Raw genomic sequence first — 18,336 nt, 5'->3', positions numbered from 1 at the left:
AACATTAACATTTAATGTTCTGAGAACAAGGCAACCATGTGCTGTGTATGTTTGGTGGGACGTTAATAGAATATTGTCCTAACCCACAGAAAACTGGACACATGAATAATGAGACCTAATGAGACTCTTAAGGGAACGTTCTCTAAAGTTGTGGGAATGTTTGTTGTTAACTGGGTAGGGTTAGGATTAGCTGGATTATGGCTGTAAGTACAATGTATTACCATTTTACTGTTAGGGTTAAGCCTTTTATCCTACTCCTCTTTGGGACCCGTAAGGTGCAGGAGCCAGGCTCTGGATAGCTCTGGCTTAATTTAACCACTGCTAATAATAACAAAGAACAGACTCCTAACCACCCTGTTTCTGCTCGTGATGACCATAAACTGCCACTAGATGGTGACATAGACTGAAAATATATTACATGTTGGCATGTTCCATTCTTTGTTAAACGTTACATTCTCTGAATTATTGTCAGCCAACCTAATATGCTCCCATTACACTGGTTTATCACAAGACATGCTGGACAATGTTGGGATCCGTGAGTGTGTGTGTGTGTAGGTGTGTCCTTGCCTGCCTTCTTTTGCGACTGCCTGTGTGTGTGTGGTTCTGTCTGCCAGTCTGTCTCCCCTGTATCTTGCTGTGTGTTAATAATGAGAGTGACATACTTTGTTTACCCTCATTTCTTCTTCCCTCCCTCAATCTCTCTCTGTCTTGAGAAACAGTAATATGCAGAACGAGGAAAGACATTGGTATAGGTAAATCTTACCCCCTTTTTAACATCTCTCCCTCTCCATCCCTCATTTCCCCCTCTCTTCCTCTATCTACTGTATAATTTACCCTCTCCGAATCCATTCCCCTTTTTCTCCCTTACCATAGGAAGATCATTCACCATGACAGTTCAATCACTCCAGTCACCCAATGGTTAGCCAGTCAACATGCGCTGACAAGCTGGCTCAACATCAGCTACGGTAAGTGGGGGTGAAAAGTTATCAGTGCTTTTTATTATTTATTAAATGTTGCCCTATTGGTTTGCTGTTGTCCACATCACCCCACAATTGAGGCTTACTGTATATGTGAGGGTTAAAAGCATCAGTTTCAGTGATTTACTGTAGAGTGTAGACAGACAGACAGAACGGCCTGGCTGTCTGGTCATCTACTCAACACCACGCTGAGCTGCGCTCCGTCTGTCTACAATGACTACACTGAGAGTTACAGACACACGCTGTGCGTGTTTGTGTGTGTGTAAAGATATGGCTCCAGTCTCACTTCCTCACACTGTTCTTCAATGAGTGTTCTGTAGGCCTCCACACACCATGAAGGACAAGTTCCAATTGTCTCTACATACGCATACAGACACGCACGCTGATATTGAATGTCTTATTGTCATTTTGCTGAAATATTCTCAGAATAGTATATATTTCCTGCACTGTAAAACCGGATTAGTTCTGGCTACTCAAACATTTTGAGGAAACTGATTACCTCAAAACAATTTAGTTAAGAAACTTAAATAGTTGAAGTGAGCAGTACTACCTTCATATGAGTAATACAAATTGAGTATCTTTTTTTACCCCTTTTTCTCCCCAATTGGTAGTTATAGTCTTGTCCCATTGCTGCAACTCCCGTATGGACTCGGGAGAGGCGAAGGTCGAGAGCCATGCGTTCTCCGAAACACAACCCTGCCAAGCCGCACTGCTTCTTGACACATTGCTTGCTTAACCCACAAACCAGCCGCACTAATGCGTCGGAGGAAACGCCGTACAACCGGCGACTGAAGTCAGCGTGCATGCGCCCCCCGGCCCGCCACAAGGAGTTGCTAGAGCGGGATGGGACAAGGACATCCCGGCCAGCCAAACCCTCCCCTAACCCAGGCGACGCTAGGCCAATTGTGCGCCACCTCATGGGTCTCCCAGTCGCATGAGGGCTGCAACACCCAGGTCTGCCTTAGACCGCTACGCTACTCGGGAGGCCCAAAGTCAAAGTTGCAATACTTGAAATGTTTGAGTTTAACAAAGCTCACCTTGCTTAGAAAATATAATTTACCATTACTCAAATGTAACTGTAAGTTGACAGATTTTTTGGGGGGGAAACTGATTACCTCAATTTGATAAATTAGCCTCAACTCAAATATAATTAGTAAATACAAAATAGTTAGTTAACTACACTCAAAAAGCAAAAGTTCAGAAGCGTTCTGTCTTCCTCTAGAGCTCAGAGAGCAGTTGAAACGAGACACGTTTACGTAGTTGATTGGCCCAGTAAGACAACAGTGCCGCCGGCCCTCTCTCCCCTCTTCCCTCACTGTAACCCCCAATGTGCTGTAATTCCTCAAAACCTTTGAGGAAACCTGTTACACTAAATATATCTGAGTACTGTTACATAAAGTGATTTTGTAGTCATTACTCAAACCGATAGTCACTGTGACCCTGTAAGGGGTCCAGATTTGAGTTGTATCAGCTTGAAAATGTTGAGTCACACCTCCAATATAATAATATATGTTAATAATACCAATACCAATAATATAATTTCCCAGTGTGCCTTGCCTTTTCGAGTGAATTGTACAGTTACCACTCATGACTGTGTATGTTAGTGACAGAGACATGGTTGTTGAATCCGTTCACTTTCAGTCCTGTGGCTTTCAACAACTGAGTTCCTAGGCAAATGTTATGATAATAATTAAACTCTTTATGACAATACATTACATATCTCATAAGGCCTTATTTTGAGGCCTAGCTTTACCCTTATACAGTGGCCTAAAACTCATGGTTTACAGGCCACAGCAGTCCTTCAAGTAGGGTTGCAGAATTCCAGTAACTTTCCCAAAATTCCCAGATTTGTAAAAAATCCTGGTTGAAGGGGATTTTCTGGAACACCTGGGAAATTTACCTGAATTTTGCCCTGTACCTGCAAGTCACATTATGCTGGCTTGCAAAGTGGTGTGTAATTGCTATTGGAATCCAGCCAGTTAGGCTATCCAACAGTTCAAATTTGTATTCACACGCAACCTGATAATGACTTCCAGAGTTAGGAACAGTGGGAGGAGACTGCCTAAGCCATTTAAACTGGAACAACCATTTCAGGAACGGGTGCAGAATTCAAACTAAATTATTAGATTAGTTTAGAAAAATGTATGTTATTTATCTTTGTGTAGTATAAGATTTATCAATCAATCACTCAATGTACATGAAAAAAACACAGATTCCCATAAATCTACCTGCAGTAGAGCATGCTGGGAAAAAAGTAGAGTTGGTGTGACTTGAGTTCAACTTACTAGAAGTATTTGAGTTAAAAATGCCTTTACATTCCTCTTGTTTTAGAAAAACATAAATGTGCAGTACATGATGATAAAATAGTGCATGTGTTGCAGGTGATCTCCTATGACCTATGACCCCACTCTTTTCTTCACATACTCCAGTAGACTGTCCTGCATGGTCTCACTGTGGAGGATCTGCTGAGGAACAGCCTGTACCATCCAACCCTGTAGAGACAACACACGTGCACACACACACACACACACACACACACACACCTGTTTCAATGACTGAAAACAAGGTAAATACTCCTACTTTCCATATGTGTAAATGTTCTCATGTGTTCTACCAGTACTGTGTGACAGATGCTGCCGTAGGTCTTGTCCCCGGCTTGGAGGTACACCAGGGATGTCCTGACAAAGTCCTCCGCTGTCAGGGTCACCATGTTGGGCTTCTGGTAGCCCGTCATGTGGGTGGACACCCCAAATGGAGCCACTGCCTGGACACAGAGACACAGGAATGAAAAATAGAGTAAAGCAGACATATAGAGTAGACAGTGTTGAGGCCAGTTCCATTTTAATTCAGTCAAGTGGGCAAGTGAATTTAACTTCAAATTCAAGAATTGAAAAATGCCATTTATTTTCCTTATGATTTTTCAATTCTTGATTTAGCTAGAATTTCAACTCACCTCCTGAATTCACATCGAATTGACCCCTGCTCTGATAGAAGATCCCGAGTACAAACTAATGAATACATTTATTTATTTTATTTTATTTAACCCTTATTTTACCAGGTAAGTTGACTGAGAAAACATTCTGATTTACAGCAATGACCTGGGGAATAGTTACAGGGGAGATGAGGGGGGATGAACGTGCCAATACACAGTCAGTCCATACACAGTCAGTCCATTTGAGTGCCCTCCCCCTTCTATATGAATGTAAAATAGATCCATGCACACTGATGCTTGGATGTATCACTGCACCTGTATCATGATTCCTTTTGCTTTATATTCAGCCTGCAGACCTTGAGAGAACCTCTCCACAAACACCTGTACAAAGACAACACTTTGATTATTTGTTACACAAACTACTAATTCTAGAAGCATTGTGTACAACTGACTGATCATCCTGTGCTTAGATGAAGCTAAGTGAAGTGGTTTCAAAGTGAACGAGATAGCAGGTCTGTACTAGCCTTTGATGCACAGTACATGGTGTACATGGGGGAGGGAACACTGGCAACACCAGAGGAGATGTTCACGATTACTCCCTTCCCTCTGTAGAGGAATTAGACAGTCAGGATTACTCAGGTTCTCCTCTCCTGACATTCATCAATATATGTTTATCCAGTAATTAACAGGATTTTAGATTGGACTAATTCTAGTTTCAGTATAAATAAACTGGACTTCTGATTAATTGACAATGTGAAGTCTCAAATATTGGCTTCAGGAAAACCTCTCCAAAAACACCTCTTCTCCATCCCTGGCAGGACTATTCGGCACATCTGTGGAACAGAGTATAAAGACAAGTCAGTCAAAAAAACAAGAAGACACTTCATTAAAGGGATACTTTGGGATTTTGGCAATGAGGCCAATGAGTCAGATGCAGGGCCGGCGCCAGAACAAATCCATTGGACGGGCATTTGATTTCCATAGGGGGGAAAGTCTTTTTCACGGGACCTCCTATGTGGATATAGGCTATGTAATTTTGTTTTTGTTTTTATAATATTAAGTGTTCAATAAATTGTTTCCGTGGAGTGCCTTTATTACAACTATGAAACAGTAAGCATTGGTGTTGGAACCCGGTATAAGCTTATTTTTATAACGACAAAATAAAAAGAAATTACCCCAACCACCAAGAGCAAGGTCAGCAAGATGCATGGTCAAATGATGAAAACATCAGTAGCCTAAACATCATTACAAGCGCGAAGTGTGCTTGATAATAGTGAAAATCATCACAAAAGCAGTAATGGCATTATGAATGTGTTGATATGACAGCAGTAAAAAAAAAAAGGAAATTGGCAGTTGGCAGTTGGCAATCAGTTGGCACATGTCCATGTCACATAGCCTAAACAACGAAAGCTGTTGAGTGAGTTGCTGATTTTATTTCTTGCTTGAGATGTAGGGCCTGCTCCCTCAGTGATGTCATTTTGTGCTGATAATAGCCAGTTGAAATCTCACCTGCTTGTTCTATTTCAACCGGTGCCATCCTCTCTCCTGTCTCACCGTTTCATTTGGTTGCACAGTGCACACTGTTCTGGCTTCCGATCGACTGAAACGGCGCCCTTCTGTCTTACAATGTGTAGCCCCATGTACAGTGCATTCGGAAAGTATTCAGACCCCTTGACTTTTTCCACATTTTGTTACGTTACAGCCTTATTCTGAAATGGATTGAATACATTTTTTTCCTCCTCATCAATCTACACACAATACCCCATAATGACAAAACGAAAACAGGTTTTTAGAAACGTTTGCTAATTTATAGAAAATTAAAAACAGAAATACCTTATTTACATAAATATTCAGACCCTTTGCTATGAGACTCGAAATTGAGCTCAGGTGCATCCTGTTTCCATTTGATCATCCTTGAGAAGTTTGTACAACTTGATTGGTGTCCACCTGTGGTAAATTCAATTGATTGGACATGATTTGGAGAGGCACACACCGGTCTATATAAGGTCCCACAGTTGACAGTGCATGTCAGAGCAAAAACCAAGCCATGAGGTTGAAGGAATTGTCCGTAGAGCTCCGAGACAGGATTGTGTTGAGGCACAGATCTGGGGAAGGGTACCAAAACATTTCTGCAGCATTGAAGGTCCCCAAGAACACAGTGGCCTCCATCATTCTTAAATGGAAGAAGTTTGGAACCACTAAGACTCGTCCTAGAGCTGGCCGCCCGGCCAAATTGAGCAATCGGGGGAGAAGGGCCTTGGTTAGGGAGGTGACCAAGAACCCGATGGTCACTCTGACAGAGCTCCAGAGTTCCTCTGTGGAGATGGGAGAACCTTCCAGAAGGATAAACATCTCTGCAGCACTCCACCAATAAGCCCTTTATGGTAGAGTGGACAGACAGAAGCCACTCCTCAGTAAAAGGCACATGACAGCCTGCTTGGAGTTTGCCAAAAGCCACCTAAAGGACTCTCAGAGAAACAAGATTCTCTGGTCTGATGAAACCAAGATTGAACTCTTTGGCCTGAATGCCAAGCGTCACTTCTGGAGGAATTCTGGCACCATCCCTACGGTAAAGCATGGTGGTGGCAGCATCATGCTGTGGGGATGTTTTTCAGTGGCAGGGAGACTAGTCAGGCTCGAGGGAAAGATGAACGGAGCAAAGTACAGAAAGATCCTTGATGAAAACCTGCTCCAGAGTGCTCAGCACCTTAGATTGGGGCGAAGGTTCACCTTCCAACAGGACAACGACCCTAAGCACACAGCCAAGACAACGTAGAAGTGGCTTCGTGACAAGTTTCTGAATGTCCTTGAGTGGCCCAGCCAGAGCCCGGACTTGAACCTGATCGAATATCTCTGGAGAGACCTGAAAATAGTTATGCAGCGACGCTCCCCATCCAACCTGACAAAGCTTGAGAGGATCTGCAGAGAAGAATGGGAGAAACTCCCCAAATACAGGTGTGCCAAGCTTGTAGCGTCATACCCAAGAAGACTCGAGGCTGTAATCGCTGCCAAAGGTGCTTCAACAAAGTACTGAGTAAAGGGTCTGAATACTTATGTAAATGTGTTATTTCATATTTTTTAAATTAGCAAACATTTCTACATACCTGTTTTTGCTTTGTCATTATGGGGTATTGTGTGTAGATTGATGAGAAAAAAATAATAATCCATTTTAGAATTAGGCTGTAACGTAACAGAATGTGGAAAAAATGAAGGGGTCTGAATACTTTCCGAATGCACTGTATCTGATGCGGTCAGGCAAAAAAGAGAATGTCATGCCATACTCTTTTAGTCCAGACAGCATCAGATACATGGGCTACAAATACTAAGATTTACATTTTAGTCATTTAGCAGACGCTCTTATCCAGAGCGACTTACAGTTAGTGAGTGCATACATTATTTTTACATACTGGCCCCCCGTGGGAATCTAACCCACAACCCTGGCGTTGCAAACACCATGCTCTACCAACTGAGCTACATCCCTGCCGGCCATTCCCTCCCCTAACCTGGACCATGGGTCTCCCGGTCGCGGCCGGCTACGACAGTGGATTCGACTAAGACAGAGAGGCGCTATTTCGCTTGCTTGGATGATTTATCTGACAATGATGGGTCTTTCTGTTGGCGGGTGTTTCGGTCAAATAAATTATCAATATTTAAATATGTTATTTGGACGGGCCATGAGGTATGTTAGGGCAGGCCAGGCCCCCTAAGGCCCACCCATAACACCGGTCCTGGTCAGATGAACTCGTGGATACCATTTTTATGTTTCTGTGTCCAGTATGAAGGAAGTTAGAGGTAGTTTCACAAGCCAATGCTAACTAGCGTTAGCACAATGACTGGAAGTCTATGGTATCTACTAGCATGCTAGCAGTTACCATAGACTTCCAGTCATTGCGCTAATGTTAGTTATAAATTGCGCTAACCCTAGTTAGCAACTTCCTTCAAACTACACACAGAGACATTAAATGGTATCCACAAGTTCATCTGACTCTGGGGAAGTAGATAAAGGGCCTCATTGCCAAAATCCCAAACTCCACTGATGGGCTTCAATATCTACCCACCTTGACCAAGGCTTTCACATTGCAGTTGATCACTTCAGTAATTCTCTGGAAGGAAAAAACAAACAAGAGTGAAGTGTGTTCCTCCTGCCTTGTCTTTTGTCTTCCACAGGTAACATCAACGTAATAACTGCCATATTATGACTTCACAGCATTGGAGGCTGGTGGGAGGAGCTATAGGAGGACGGGCTCATTGTAGAGGCTGGAATGAAATCAATGGAACGGAGTCAAACGTGGTTTCCATGTTTGATCTGTTCGATACCGTTCCATTAATTCCATTCCAGCAGTGGAGGCTGCTGAAGGGATGACGGCTCATAATAATGGCTGGAATGGAGTTAATGGAATAGTATCAAATACATCAAACACGTGGTCTCCATGTGGTTGATACCATTCAATTGACTCCATTCCAGACATTATTATGAGCCGTCCTCCCCTCAGCAGCCTCCACTGTATCACGCAGCGTGTTGGATAAAAGTGAGGTGAGAGAGGAGAGGGGAGTGTGAGGATGGGATCTTAATTTGATCACTCTTTTGTTGAGGAGAAAATTAATGCACAGCAGGAAATGCAAACTTGTAGTGTATTCAAGGTTTAAAAACCTTTCTAAAGTTTGTAATTTAACATTTCAGACTTGATTTGCCCTAACGTCAAATGCATCAACCCCTACAAAAAATGTCTGTTAATTATAATCCTGCTGTAGCAAACTGGCTCAAATTAAGATCCTACATCTGCAGGTGAACCAATATTGTATGTCTCCTCTCACCTGTTCCAGGTCCTTAGTCTGCAGAAACTTGCAGGGAATATGACTAGGTAGAACCCCCACGTTGTTCACTGCATGGATTGGATAAGACTAGGTTAATACCACACAGCAGCTTTCATTGGCAGTTTTTAGAGATCATTATTACTCCTTGTTATATTTACTGAATGACACCGCGCACCTAATACACTGATATTTAAGCCTTTCAGCTTCTCCTCAATGTGTTCATAAATGTCATCCTCAGTGAAATCGGCTACGATCACTTTCACTTTCTGACCCGTGGTTTCTCCTGTGAAAGAGAAATGTTACAAAATGAAGTTCAAGAGATACATTGATCCTATTGACCGAACATCTAAACCGGGGGTGTCAAACTCATTATGCACCGGGGGGCGCATATGGTCTTCATCGAGGTCCGGAGGGCCACACCGAAAAATGTATTTCCTCGCCGTCAAAGTGTGCAAAAATAGTCCAATATCCATTGTTTTGGGAATTTTCGATACTCCCTGACGGTCTAGCTTTAATTTCAATGATTATTAGCGAGCTGGAAACAGTCAAGAAACTCTATAAATGTAGGTCCATTATAATTTCAAAAATATACAATATCAGTCAAAAGTTTGGACACACCTACTCATTCAAGGGTTTTTCTTTATTTTTACTATTTTTTACATTGTAGAATAATAGTGAAGACATCAAAACGATGAAATAACACATATGGAATCATGTAGTAACCAAAAAAGTGTTAAACAAATCAACACTGTCTGTGATTTATTTAGAATTCAAGCCACACTTAACCAGCATGGCTACAACAGCATTCTGCAGCGATACGCCATCCCATCTGGTTTGGGCTTAGTGGGACTATCATTTGTTTTTCAACAGGTCAATGACCCAACACACCTCCAGGCTGTGTAAGGGCTATTTTACCAAGAAGCAGAGTGATGGAGTGCTGAATCAGATGACCTGGCCTCCTCAATCCCCTGAACTCAACCCAATTGAGATGGTTTGGGATGAGTCAGATGGCAGAGTGATGGAAAAGCAGCCAACAAGTGGTCAGCATATGTGGGAACTCCTTCAAGACTGTTGGAAAAGCATTCCAGGTGAAGTTGGTTGAGAGAATGCCAAGAGTGTGCAAAGCTCTCATCAAGGCAAAGGGTGGCTATTTGAAGAATCTCAAATATAAAATATATTTTAATTTGTTTAACACTTTTTTGGTTACTACATGATTCCATATGTGTTATTTCATCGTTTTGATGTCTTCACTATTATTCTACAATGTAGAAAATAGTAAAAATAAAGAAAAACCCTGGAATGAGTAGGTATGTTCTAAGGCACTGCATCGCAGTGCTAGCTGTGCCACTAGAGATCCTGGTTCGAATCCAGGCTCTGTCGTATCCGGCCGCGACCGGGAGACCCATGGGGCGGCGCACAATTGGCCCAGCGTCGTCCAGGGTAGGGGAGGGAATGGCCGGCAGGGATGTAGCTCAGTTGGTAGAGCATAGCGTTTGCAACGCCAGGGTTGTGGGTTCGATTCCCACGGGGGGCCAGTATGAATAAAATAAAAATGTAATGTACTCACTAACTGTAAGTCGCTCTGGATAAGAGCGTCTGCTAAATGACTAAAATGTAAATGTAAAATGTGTGTCCAAACTTTTGACTGGTACTGTCTATATATTTTTTTTTACACAAACCACCCTTGGGCCGGATTGGACCCCTGCGGGCCGTATGTTTGACACCCCTGATCTTAACCCTCAAAGACAATGTTGCTCATCCCAGAAGAAGAAGAAGGACGTTAGTTCCTCCCACCTATCTCCAGTGCCACCCGGTCCAGTTTGTCCTTGGTTCTGCTCAGGATCACCACGTTCAGCCCATGTCCTGCCAGCTGCACAGGTGGGATAGAACCACATGGAGTTAGTGTTGCACAGGGGGGATAGAACCACATGGAGTTAGTGATGGACAGGTGGGATAGAACCACTGGAGTTAGTGATGGACAGGTGGGATAGAACCACTGGAGTTAGTGATGGACAGGTGGGATAGAACCACTGGAGTTAGTGTTGCACAGGGGGGATAGAACCACATGGAGTTAGTGATGGACAGTTGGGATAGAACCACTGGAGTTAGTGATGGACAGGTGGGATAGAACCACATGGAGTTAGTGATGGACAGGTAGGATAGAACCACTGGAGTTAGTGATGGACAGGTGGGAAAGAACCACTGGAGTTAGTGATGGACAGGTGGGATAGAACCACTGGAGTTAGTGATGGACAGGTGGGATAGAACCACTGGAGTTAGTGATGGACAGGTGGGATAGAACCACTGGAGTTAGTGATGGACAGGTGGGATAGAACCACTGGAGTTAGTGATGGACAGGTGGGATAGAACCACTGGAGTTAGTGATGGACAGGTGGGATAGAACCACTGGAGTTAGTGATGGACAGGTGGGATAGAACCACTGGAGTTAGTGATGGACAGGTGGGATAGAACCACTGGAGTTAGTGATGGACAGGTATGTCATGAACAGCCAGTCACATTCAGAGACAGCAATGGTAACTTACTTCAAAGGCGTAAGCCCTCCCTATCCCGTCTGACCCACCAGTGACTACTGCAACAGAGCAAGATGGGATAGGATGTCACTGCAAAATATCTTTACACATTTCTACTGATAGAAGTATCCAGGGTGTACTATTTTCCACCACTAGAGGCTTCATGCGCCACAGCATGGGTGGACTACTCCCCTTGGAAGTAGAGTTCTCATTGGGCCTGAAAATTAGAGCCAGGTCTGACCCAAGCCCGATAAACTGAAACCCGAGCCCAGGCCCAGTCCAATATCACAGAAATTAAATGAGCTTGAACCCGAAAAATAGTCCGATTTCTAGAAAACAGTAAATTGATTTAAACTGGTGCTGATGTAACCGGTGTGAAATGGCTAGCTAGTTAGCGGTGCGCGCTAGTAGCATTTCAATCGGTGACGTCACTCGCTCTGAGACCTTGAAGTAGTTGTTTCCTTTGCTCTGCAAGGGCCGCGGCTTTTGTGGAGCGACGGGTAACGGTGCTTCGAGGGTGACTGTTGTCGATGTGTGCAGAGGGTCCCTGGTTCGAGCCCAGGTAGGGGCGAGCAGAGGGACGGAAGCAACGCTGGTACACTGAGAACAATGCAGCGAGGCGGGCGGCAGAGAGAGGAAACTCACCTTAGTTATGATCAACTGAATGACGAAAATATTGGAATAAAGTCGGCTAATGCAATTGAAGGTATGTTTCAAATGGTTGATTATACTGAAACTCCCAAAGTCATATACAAGCGTTAATTGTAACTTAAAACAATAGTTACTTTTTGATACTGTTGCAAAGCTAACTAAAAAGCAGCATTCCCCAAGAGAGGATGGCTTTCACTTCAGCAGTGATAAATTCATGAACTTCTTTGAGGAAAAGATCATGACCATTAGAAAGCAAATTACGGACTCCTCTTTGAATCTGCGTATTCCTCCAGGGCTTAGCTGTCCTGGATCTGCACAGCTCTGCGAGGGCCTGGGATCGGGAGAGACACTTAAGTGTTTTAGTACTATATCTCTTGACACAATGATGAAAATAATCATGGCCTCTAAACCTTCAAGCTGCATACTGGATCCTATTCCTACTAAACTGCTGAAGGAGCTGCTTCCTGTGCTTGGCCCTCCTATGTTGAACATAATAAACAGCTCTCTATCCACCGGATGTGTACCAAACTCACTAAAAGTGGCAGTGATAAAGCCTCTCTTGAAAAAGCCAAACCTTGACCCGGAAAATATAAAAAACTATCGGCCTATATCGAATCTTCCATTCCTCTCAAAAATTTTAGAAAAAGCTGTTGCGCAGCAACTCACTGCCTTTCTGAAGACAAACAATGTATACGAAATGCTTCAGTCTGGTTTTAGACCCCATCATAGCACTGAGACTGCACTTGTGAAGGTGGTAAATGACCTTTTAATGGCGTCAGACCGAGGCTCTGCATCTGTCCTCGTGCTACTAGACCTTAGTGCTGCCTTTGACACCATCGATCACCACATTCTTTTGGAGAGACTGGAAACCCAAATTGGTCTACACGGACAAGTTCTGGCCTGGTTTAGATCCTACCTGTCGGAAAGATATCAGTTTGTCTCTGTGAATGGTCTGTCCTCCGACAAATCAACTGTACATTTCGGTGTTCCTCAAGGTTCCGTTTTAGGACCACTATTGTTTTCACTATATATTTTACCTCTTGGGGATGTTATTCGAAAACATAATGTTAACTTTCACTGCTATGCGGATGACACACAGCTGTACATTTCAATGAAGCATGGTGAAGCCCCAAAATTGCCCTCGCTAGAAGCCTGTGTTTCAGACATAAGGAAGTGGATGGCTGAAAACTTTTTACTTTTAAACTCGGACAAAACAGAGATGCTTGTTCTAGGTCCCAAGAAACAAAGAGATCTTCTGTTAAATCTGACAATTAATCTTGATGGTTGTAAAGTCGTCTCAAATAAAACTGTGAAGGACCTAGGCGTTACTCTTGACCCTGATCTCTCTTTTGACGAACATATCAAGACTGTTTCAAGGACAGCTTTTTTCCATCTACGTAACATTGCAAAAATCAGAAATTTTCTGTCCAAAAATGATGCAGAAAAATTAATCCATGCATTTGTTACTTCTAGGTTAGACTACTGCAATGCTCTATTTTCCGGCTACCCGGATAAAGCACTAAATAAACTTCAGTTAGTGCTAAATACGGCTGCTAGAATCCTGACTAGAACCAAGAAATTTGATCATATTACTCCAGTGCTAGCTTCCCTACACTGGCTTCCTGTTAAGGCAAGGGCTGATTTCAAGGTTTTACTGTTAACCTATAAAGCGTTACATGGGCTTGCTCCTACCTATCTTTCCGAGTTGGTCCTGCCGTACATACCAATACGTACGCTACGGTCACAAGACGCAGGCCTCCTAATTGTCCCTAGAATTTCTAAGCAAACAGCGGGAGGCAGGGCTTTCTCCTATAGATCTCCATTTTTATGGAACAGTCTGCCTACCCATGTGAGAGACGCAGACTCGGTCTCAACCTTTAAGTCTTTACTGAAGACTTATCTCTTCAGTAGGTCATATGATTGAGTGTAGTCTGGCCCAGGAGTGTGAAGGTGAACGGAAAGGCTGGAGCAACGAACAGCCCTTGCTGTCTCTGCCAGGCCGGTTCCCCTCTCCACTGGGGTTCTCTGCCTCTAACCCTGTTGCAGGGGCTGAGTCACTGGCTTGCTGGTGCTCTTTCATGCCGTCCCTGGGAGGGGTGCGTCACTTGAGTGGGTTGAGTTACTGACGTGATCTTCCTGTCTGGGTTGGCGCCCCCCCCCTGGTTTGTGCTGTGGTGGAGACCTCTGTGGGCTATACTCGGCCTTGTCTCAGGATTGTAAGTTGGTGGTTGGGGATATCCCTCTAGTGGTGCGGGGGCTGTGCTTTGGCGGAGTGGGTGGGGTTATATCCTTCCTGTTTGGCCCTGTCCGGGGGTTTCTTCGGATGGGGCCACAGTGTCTCCGGACCGCTCCTGTCTCAGCCTCCAGTATTTATGCTGCAGTAGTTTATGTGTCGGGGGGCTGGGGTTAGTTGGTTATACCTGGAGTACTTCTCCTGTCTTATCCAGTGTCCTGTGTGAATTTAAGTATGCTCTCTCTAATTCTCTCGTTCTCTCTTTCTCTCTGAGAACCTGAGCCCTAGGACCATACGTCAGGACTACCGGGCATGATGACACCTTGCTGTCCCCAGTCCGCCTGGCCTTGCTGCTATTCCAGTTTCAACTGTTCTGCCTGCGGCTACGAAACCCCTACCTGTCCCAGACCTGCTGTTTTCAACTCTTAATGATCGGCTATGAAAAGCCAACTGAGAGACCTGAGCCCTAGGACCATACGTCGGGACTACCGGCCGTGGTGACTCCTTGCTGTCCCCAGTCCGCCTGGCCTTGCTGCTATTCCAGTTTCAACTGTTCTGCCTGCGGTTATGGAACCCCTACCTGTCCCAGACCTGCTGTTTTCAACTCTTAATGATCGGCTATGAAAAGCCAACTGAGATTTATTCCTGATTATTATTTGACCATGCTTGTCACTTATGAACATTTTTGAACATCTTGGCATGGTTCTGTTATAATCTCCACCCGGCACAGCCAGAAGAGGACTGGCCACCCCTCATAGCCTGGTTCCTCTCTAGGTTTCTTCCTAGGTTTTGCCTTTCTAGGGAGTTTTTCCTAGCCACCGTGCTTCTACACCTGCATTACTAGCTGTTTGGGGTTTTAGGCTGGGTTTCTGTACAGCACTTCGAGATATTAGCTGATGTAAGAAGGGCTATATAAAATAAAATTGAAAAAATTGATTGATTGAGTTACGTGTGGTCACCTAGATGATTTTCAGCACAGTTTTGATTGGAATAGCGCCATCACGCTGCTTTGAGAGAAGAGTGGGGGTCTCGTCTTGATAAATCAATTAATAGGCAGGTTTCCATTGACCCAGTTTTACTCCAAAAAAGCAATGTCGCAAGAAAAATAATTGCGACATGTGTAATGGAAACGGCAGATATAGAAGTATTCTATATATGGTGAGTGCAGTGGGGATTTTAGCATGTAAATCTTGGTGGGGCAAACTCAACAACAAAAAAATGTGGGATGCATGCCAGCAAAGCCACTACACAACACTAAACAATACATTAATCGCACTATAACGGTGGCAAACGGTGCCCACAAACTGTTAAGGTCTACATAAAGCTGTCCCAACAGCAGTTCCAACACCTTACCACTGCTACACCTGGCTATCAGCGGAGCCTTGTCTGGCAGCGAAACAGTTCATTCAGCGTAATTTACTGTCTTTAAAAAAAACATCGCTGATATGGCTGATTTGCTTAAACAAATGTGGTTTCTACTGACAATTGAGCTGTACAAACTATGGCATAAGGAGACGACGAGCGGATAAGAGGCAATCTGTAATTTCGATTAAGACATTAATGAGCGAGTTAGGACGGACGTAGTCAATATAACTATTTGTTCAGCACTTTTGATATGTACAGCCACAGAATTCAGAACATGGGCCGTTCTTACAGTATTCTCCCTGTACACTAAGTCAGAACAGTAGGATAAATAAAGGGGGCATATAAGCAGACAATGAAAGCTCTTACAATATTGATGATTACATTTCTCTAAAACAGGCTATAAGCTACATGTGCACCACCAAGTCAGAACAGTAGGCTAAATTATGAGGGGAAAATTGACCAAATTATTAGGGTGAGGCACATTGGCTACTAACAGCTTACTACACAACATACACTTAGTATTACTTTCTTAGCTACAGTATACATATCTCCCTGGCATATTACATAATTTACGCAGCAGCATACAATACATTTTTGGACTCACCTTGTTGTGCTGTGCTCACTTGAAGAGGAAGGTGGCGTGGCAGTCCTTCGTGGGCAAATTTTGTCATCAAACCTTGTCATCAAAGTCTGGCATTCTCGGGATTTATGGTGGTTTCAAGACAACTGGGAACTCGAAAAAAAAACAAGGTCAAATCATGATGACGTCAGTGATCTTCAGGTTGGAGCTCTAGAAAGAGGCCCGAGTTCCCAACTTGCAATTGTGAGTTGGATGACCGTTCAAAACGTATTTTCCCAGTCGGAGCTAGTTTTTTTTCAGAGTTCCCAGTTGTCTTGAACTCACTGAAGTCTGAGATTTACCAGTTCCGAGTTTCCAGTTGTTTTGAGCGCGGCAGAAGTCATGCTGGATTGACAGCATGGCCAATGTTTAATGTTTATCCTTTTAAGCTTGAAGAGACCCTTCAACCCCTTAAACCAAGACTTGGACCACACACCCACTCCACTGAATAGCAGGCTAGTGATTGCTTTGCAATGCTTGCAGTTAGCCACTGATTCCTTACAAACCACTCATTGTTGAATTTGCGATTTCCAACTTGTTGTGTAATGTTTGTCCAATGGGCACCGATACGTTTTATCTATAATTTCTCTTCATTATTTCTCTTCATATGACAAGGATTGAAAAGGATTTGCCAGTAGATTGTCAACTTGATTCATGATGATGACTGCTAGCTTGTTAGCTAAGATTTTGAAAAGTATGATGTTGACATAATCAGTCCAATCAAAGTTACTGTAGATATAACGTGATTTGGCGTTATTTTATCTGTGGCCAATGACCTTGAGCCTTCTTGGATGAGCACTTCTAATGTAACTCTATGGCAGCACCCAAGGGGCTTGAATTTTCTAGCTCTATCCGTAGACTTTGCGGTGACGTAGTGTCCCCATGAGTAACAGAACACTGAGCTAATCATGGCGCAACTAGAGAACATTACCAACCCCTACGCTCCGTATTTTCCGCTGGCTGCCCAACCACCACAGAAAGCACTGAGCTAGGCTGAAACACCTGCATTTTGGAGCTGCCTTACTCAAGAAAGCAAAAAAGATACCATGTTTGTATGCAGCTTTATTAACTCAATTATTATAATTTTTTTAACATTGTTTGCAAACTGGTATGTGACACGTATTAATGCCAAAATAACATGCAAAACAGGTGGGGCTCTCCCTGAATGACGGGTCGCCACTGGGTGTGTATTGTTCTAAAGGACAACACACATCATCATCACTGACTCCAAGTAATTCACATTAAGACCACAAGATATCACCAAATTATTTTCCTAACACTTTCCCTGGCTGCCACTGCTCTTGCTCAACAAAAAATGTCCTCTGTCTCATCACAACTTTGAGATATTTCAACAAAACGATTTAGTGGCAAGTAAAAAAGTTGTAGATATATTCCAATGAAGTTAGATCTATAGATTTAAAGTAGGAGAGCCTTACGATAAATAATCCACTTGTTTAGAGAGAAAAATTGAGATAGTTTTTCAGTAAAGTAGTAATATGTTGAATGAGTGTGTTGGGGGCAACTCGACTCCACCTGGGGGGCCAGTTCTGTCTCCTAGAGATGAACGTACTTTGGTGCGAAAAGTGCAAATCTATCCCAGAACAGCAGCAAAGGACCTTGTGAAGATGCTGGAGGAAACAGGTACAAAAGTATATATATCCACAGTAAAACGAGTCCTATGTCGACATAACCTGAAACGCCGCTCAGCAAGGAAGAAGCCACTGCTCCAAAACTGCCATAAAAAGCCAGACTACGGTTTGCAACTGCACATTGGGATGAAGATCGTACTTTTTGGAGAAATGTCCTCTGGTCTGATGAAACAAAAATAGAACTGTTTGGCCATAATGACCATCGTTATTTTTGGAGGAAAAAGGGGGTCCTTGCAAGCCGAAGAACACCATCCCAACCGTGAAGCATGGGGGTGGCAGCATCATGCTGTGGGGGTGCTTTGCTGCAGGAGGGACTGGTGCACTTCAGTCAGGAAGTTAAAGCTTGGTCGCAAATGGGTCTTCCAAATGGACAATGACCCCAAGCATACAGTGGGGAAAAAAGTATTTAGTCAGCCACCAATTGTGCAAGTTCTCCCACTTAAAAAGATGAGAGAGGCCTGTAATTTTCATCATAGGTACACGTCAACTATGACAGACAAAATTAGAAGAAAAAAAATCCAGAAAATCACATTGTAGGATTTTTAATGAATTTATTTGCAAATT

The 18,336-nt window shown here is 43.5% G+C and overlaps 1 protein-coding gene across 6 annotated transcripts in view; it reads right to left on the bottom strand.

Annotated features, from left to right (window-relative positions):
* Positions 1–2,074: 2,074 nt before the first annotated feature.
* The window catches only part of LOC311141757 (17-beta-hydroxysteroid dehydrogenase type 3-like), a 39,068-nt gene continuing 22,806 nt past the window's right edge, over positions 2,075–18,336 (bottom strand). Inside the window, exons 2-11 of one of the 6 annotated variants that reach the window (XM_084177197.1) lie at positions 11,268–11,314; positions 10,519–10,594; positions 8,900–9,007; positions 8,725–8,792; positions 7,968–8,012; positions 4,708–4,742; positions 4,434–4,515; positions 4,225–4,290; positions 3,592–3,741; positions 2,075–3,469 (exon numbers count right to left, since the gene is read on the bottom strand). In XM_084177197.1, coding sequence (XP_084033323.1) covers positions 3,374–3,469; positions 3,592–3,741; positions 4,225–4,290; positions 4,434–4,515; positions 4,708–4,742; positions 7,968–8,012; positions 8,725–8,792; positions 8,900–9,007; positions 10,519–10,594; positions 11,268–11,314 — 773 coding nt within the window. In that variant the 3' untranslated portion in view covers positions 2,075–3,373. The remainder of the gene's footprint in view (positions 3,470–3,591; positions 3,742–4,224; positions 4,291–4,433; positions 4,516–4,707; positions 4,743–7,967; positions 8,013–8,724; positions 8,793–8,899; positions 9,008–10,518; positions 10,595–11,267; positions 11,315–18,336) is intronic. The other 5 variants (XM_084177195.1, XM_084177198.1, XM_084177196.1 and 2 more) reach the window with 5 other exon arrangements.

This window comes from Coregonus lavaretus (assembly GCF_964263955.1).
Source record: "Coregonus lavaretus genome assembly, chromosome: 14".
In the NCBI taxonomy this organism is placed as follows: Eukaryota; Metazoa; Chordata; class Actinopteri; order Salmoniformes; family Salmonidae; genus Coregonus; species Coregonus lavaretus.
Note: the sequence above shows the minus strand (reverse complement) of the source record. Positions and strands in the feature narration are given on the sequence as shown.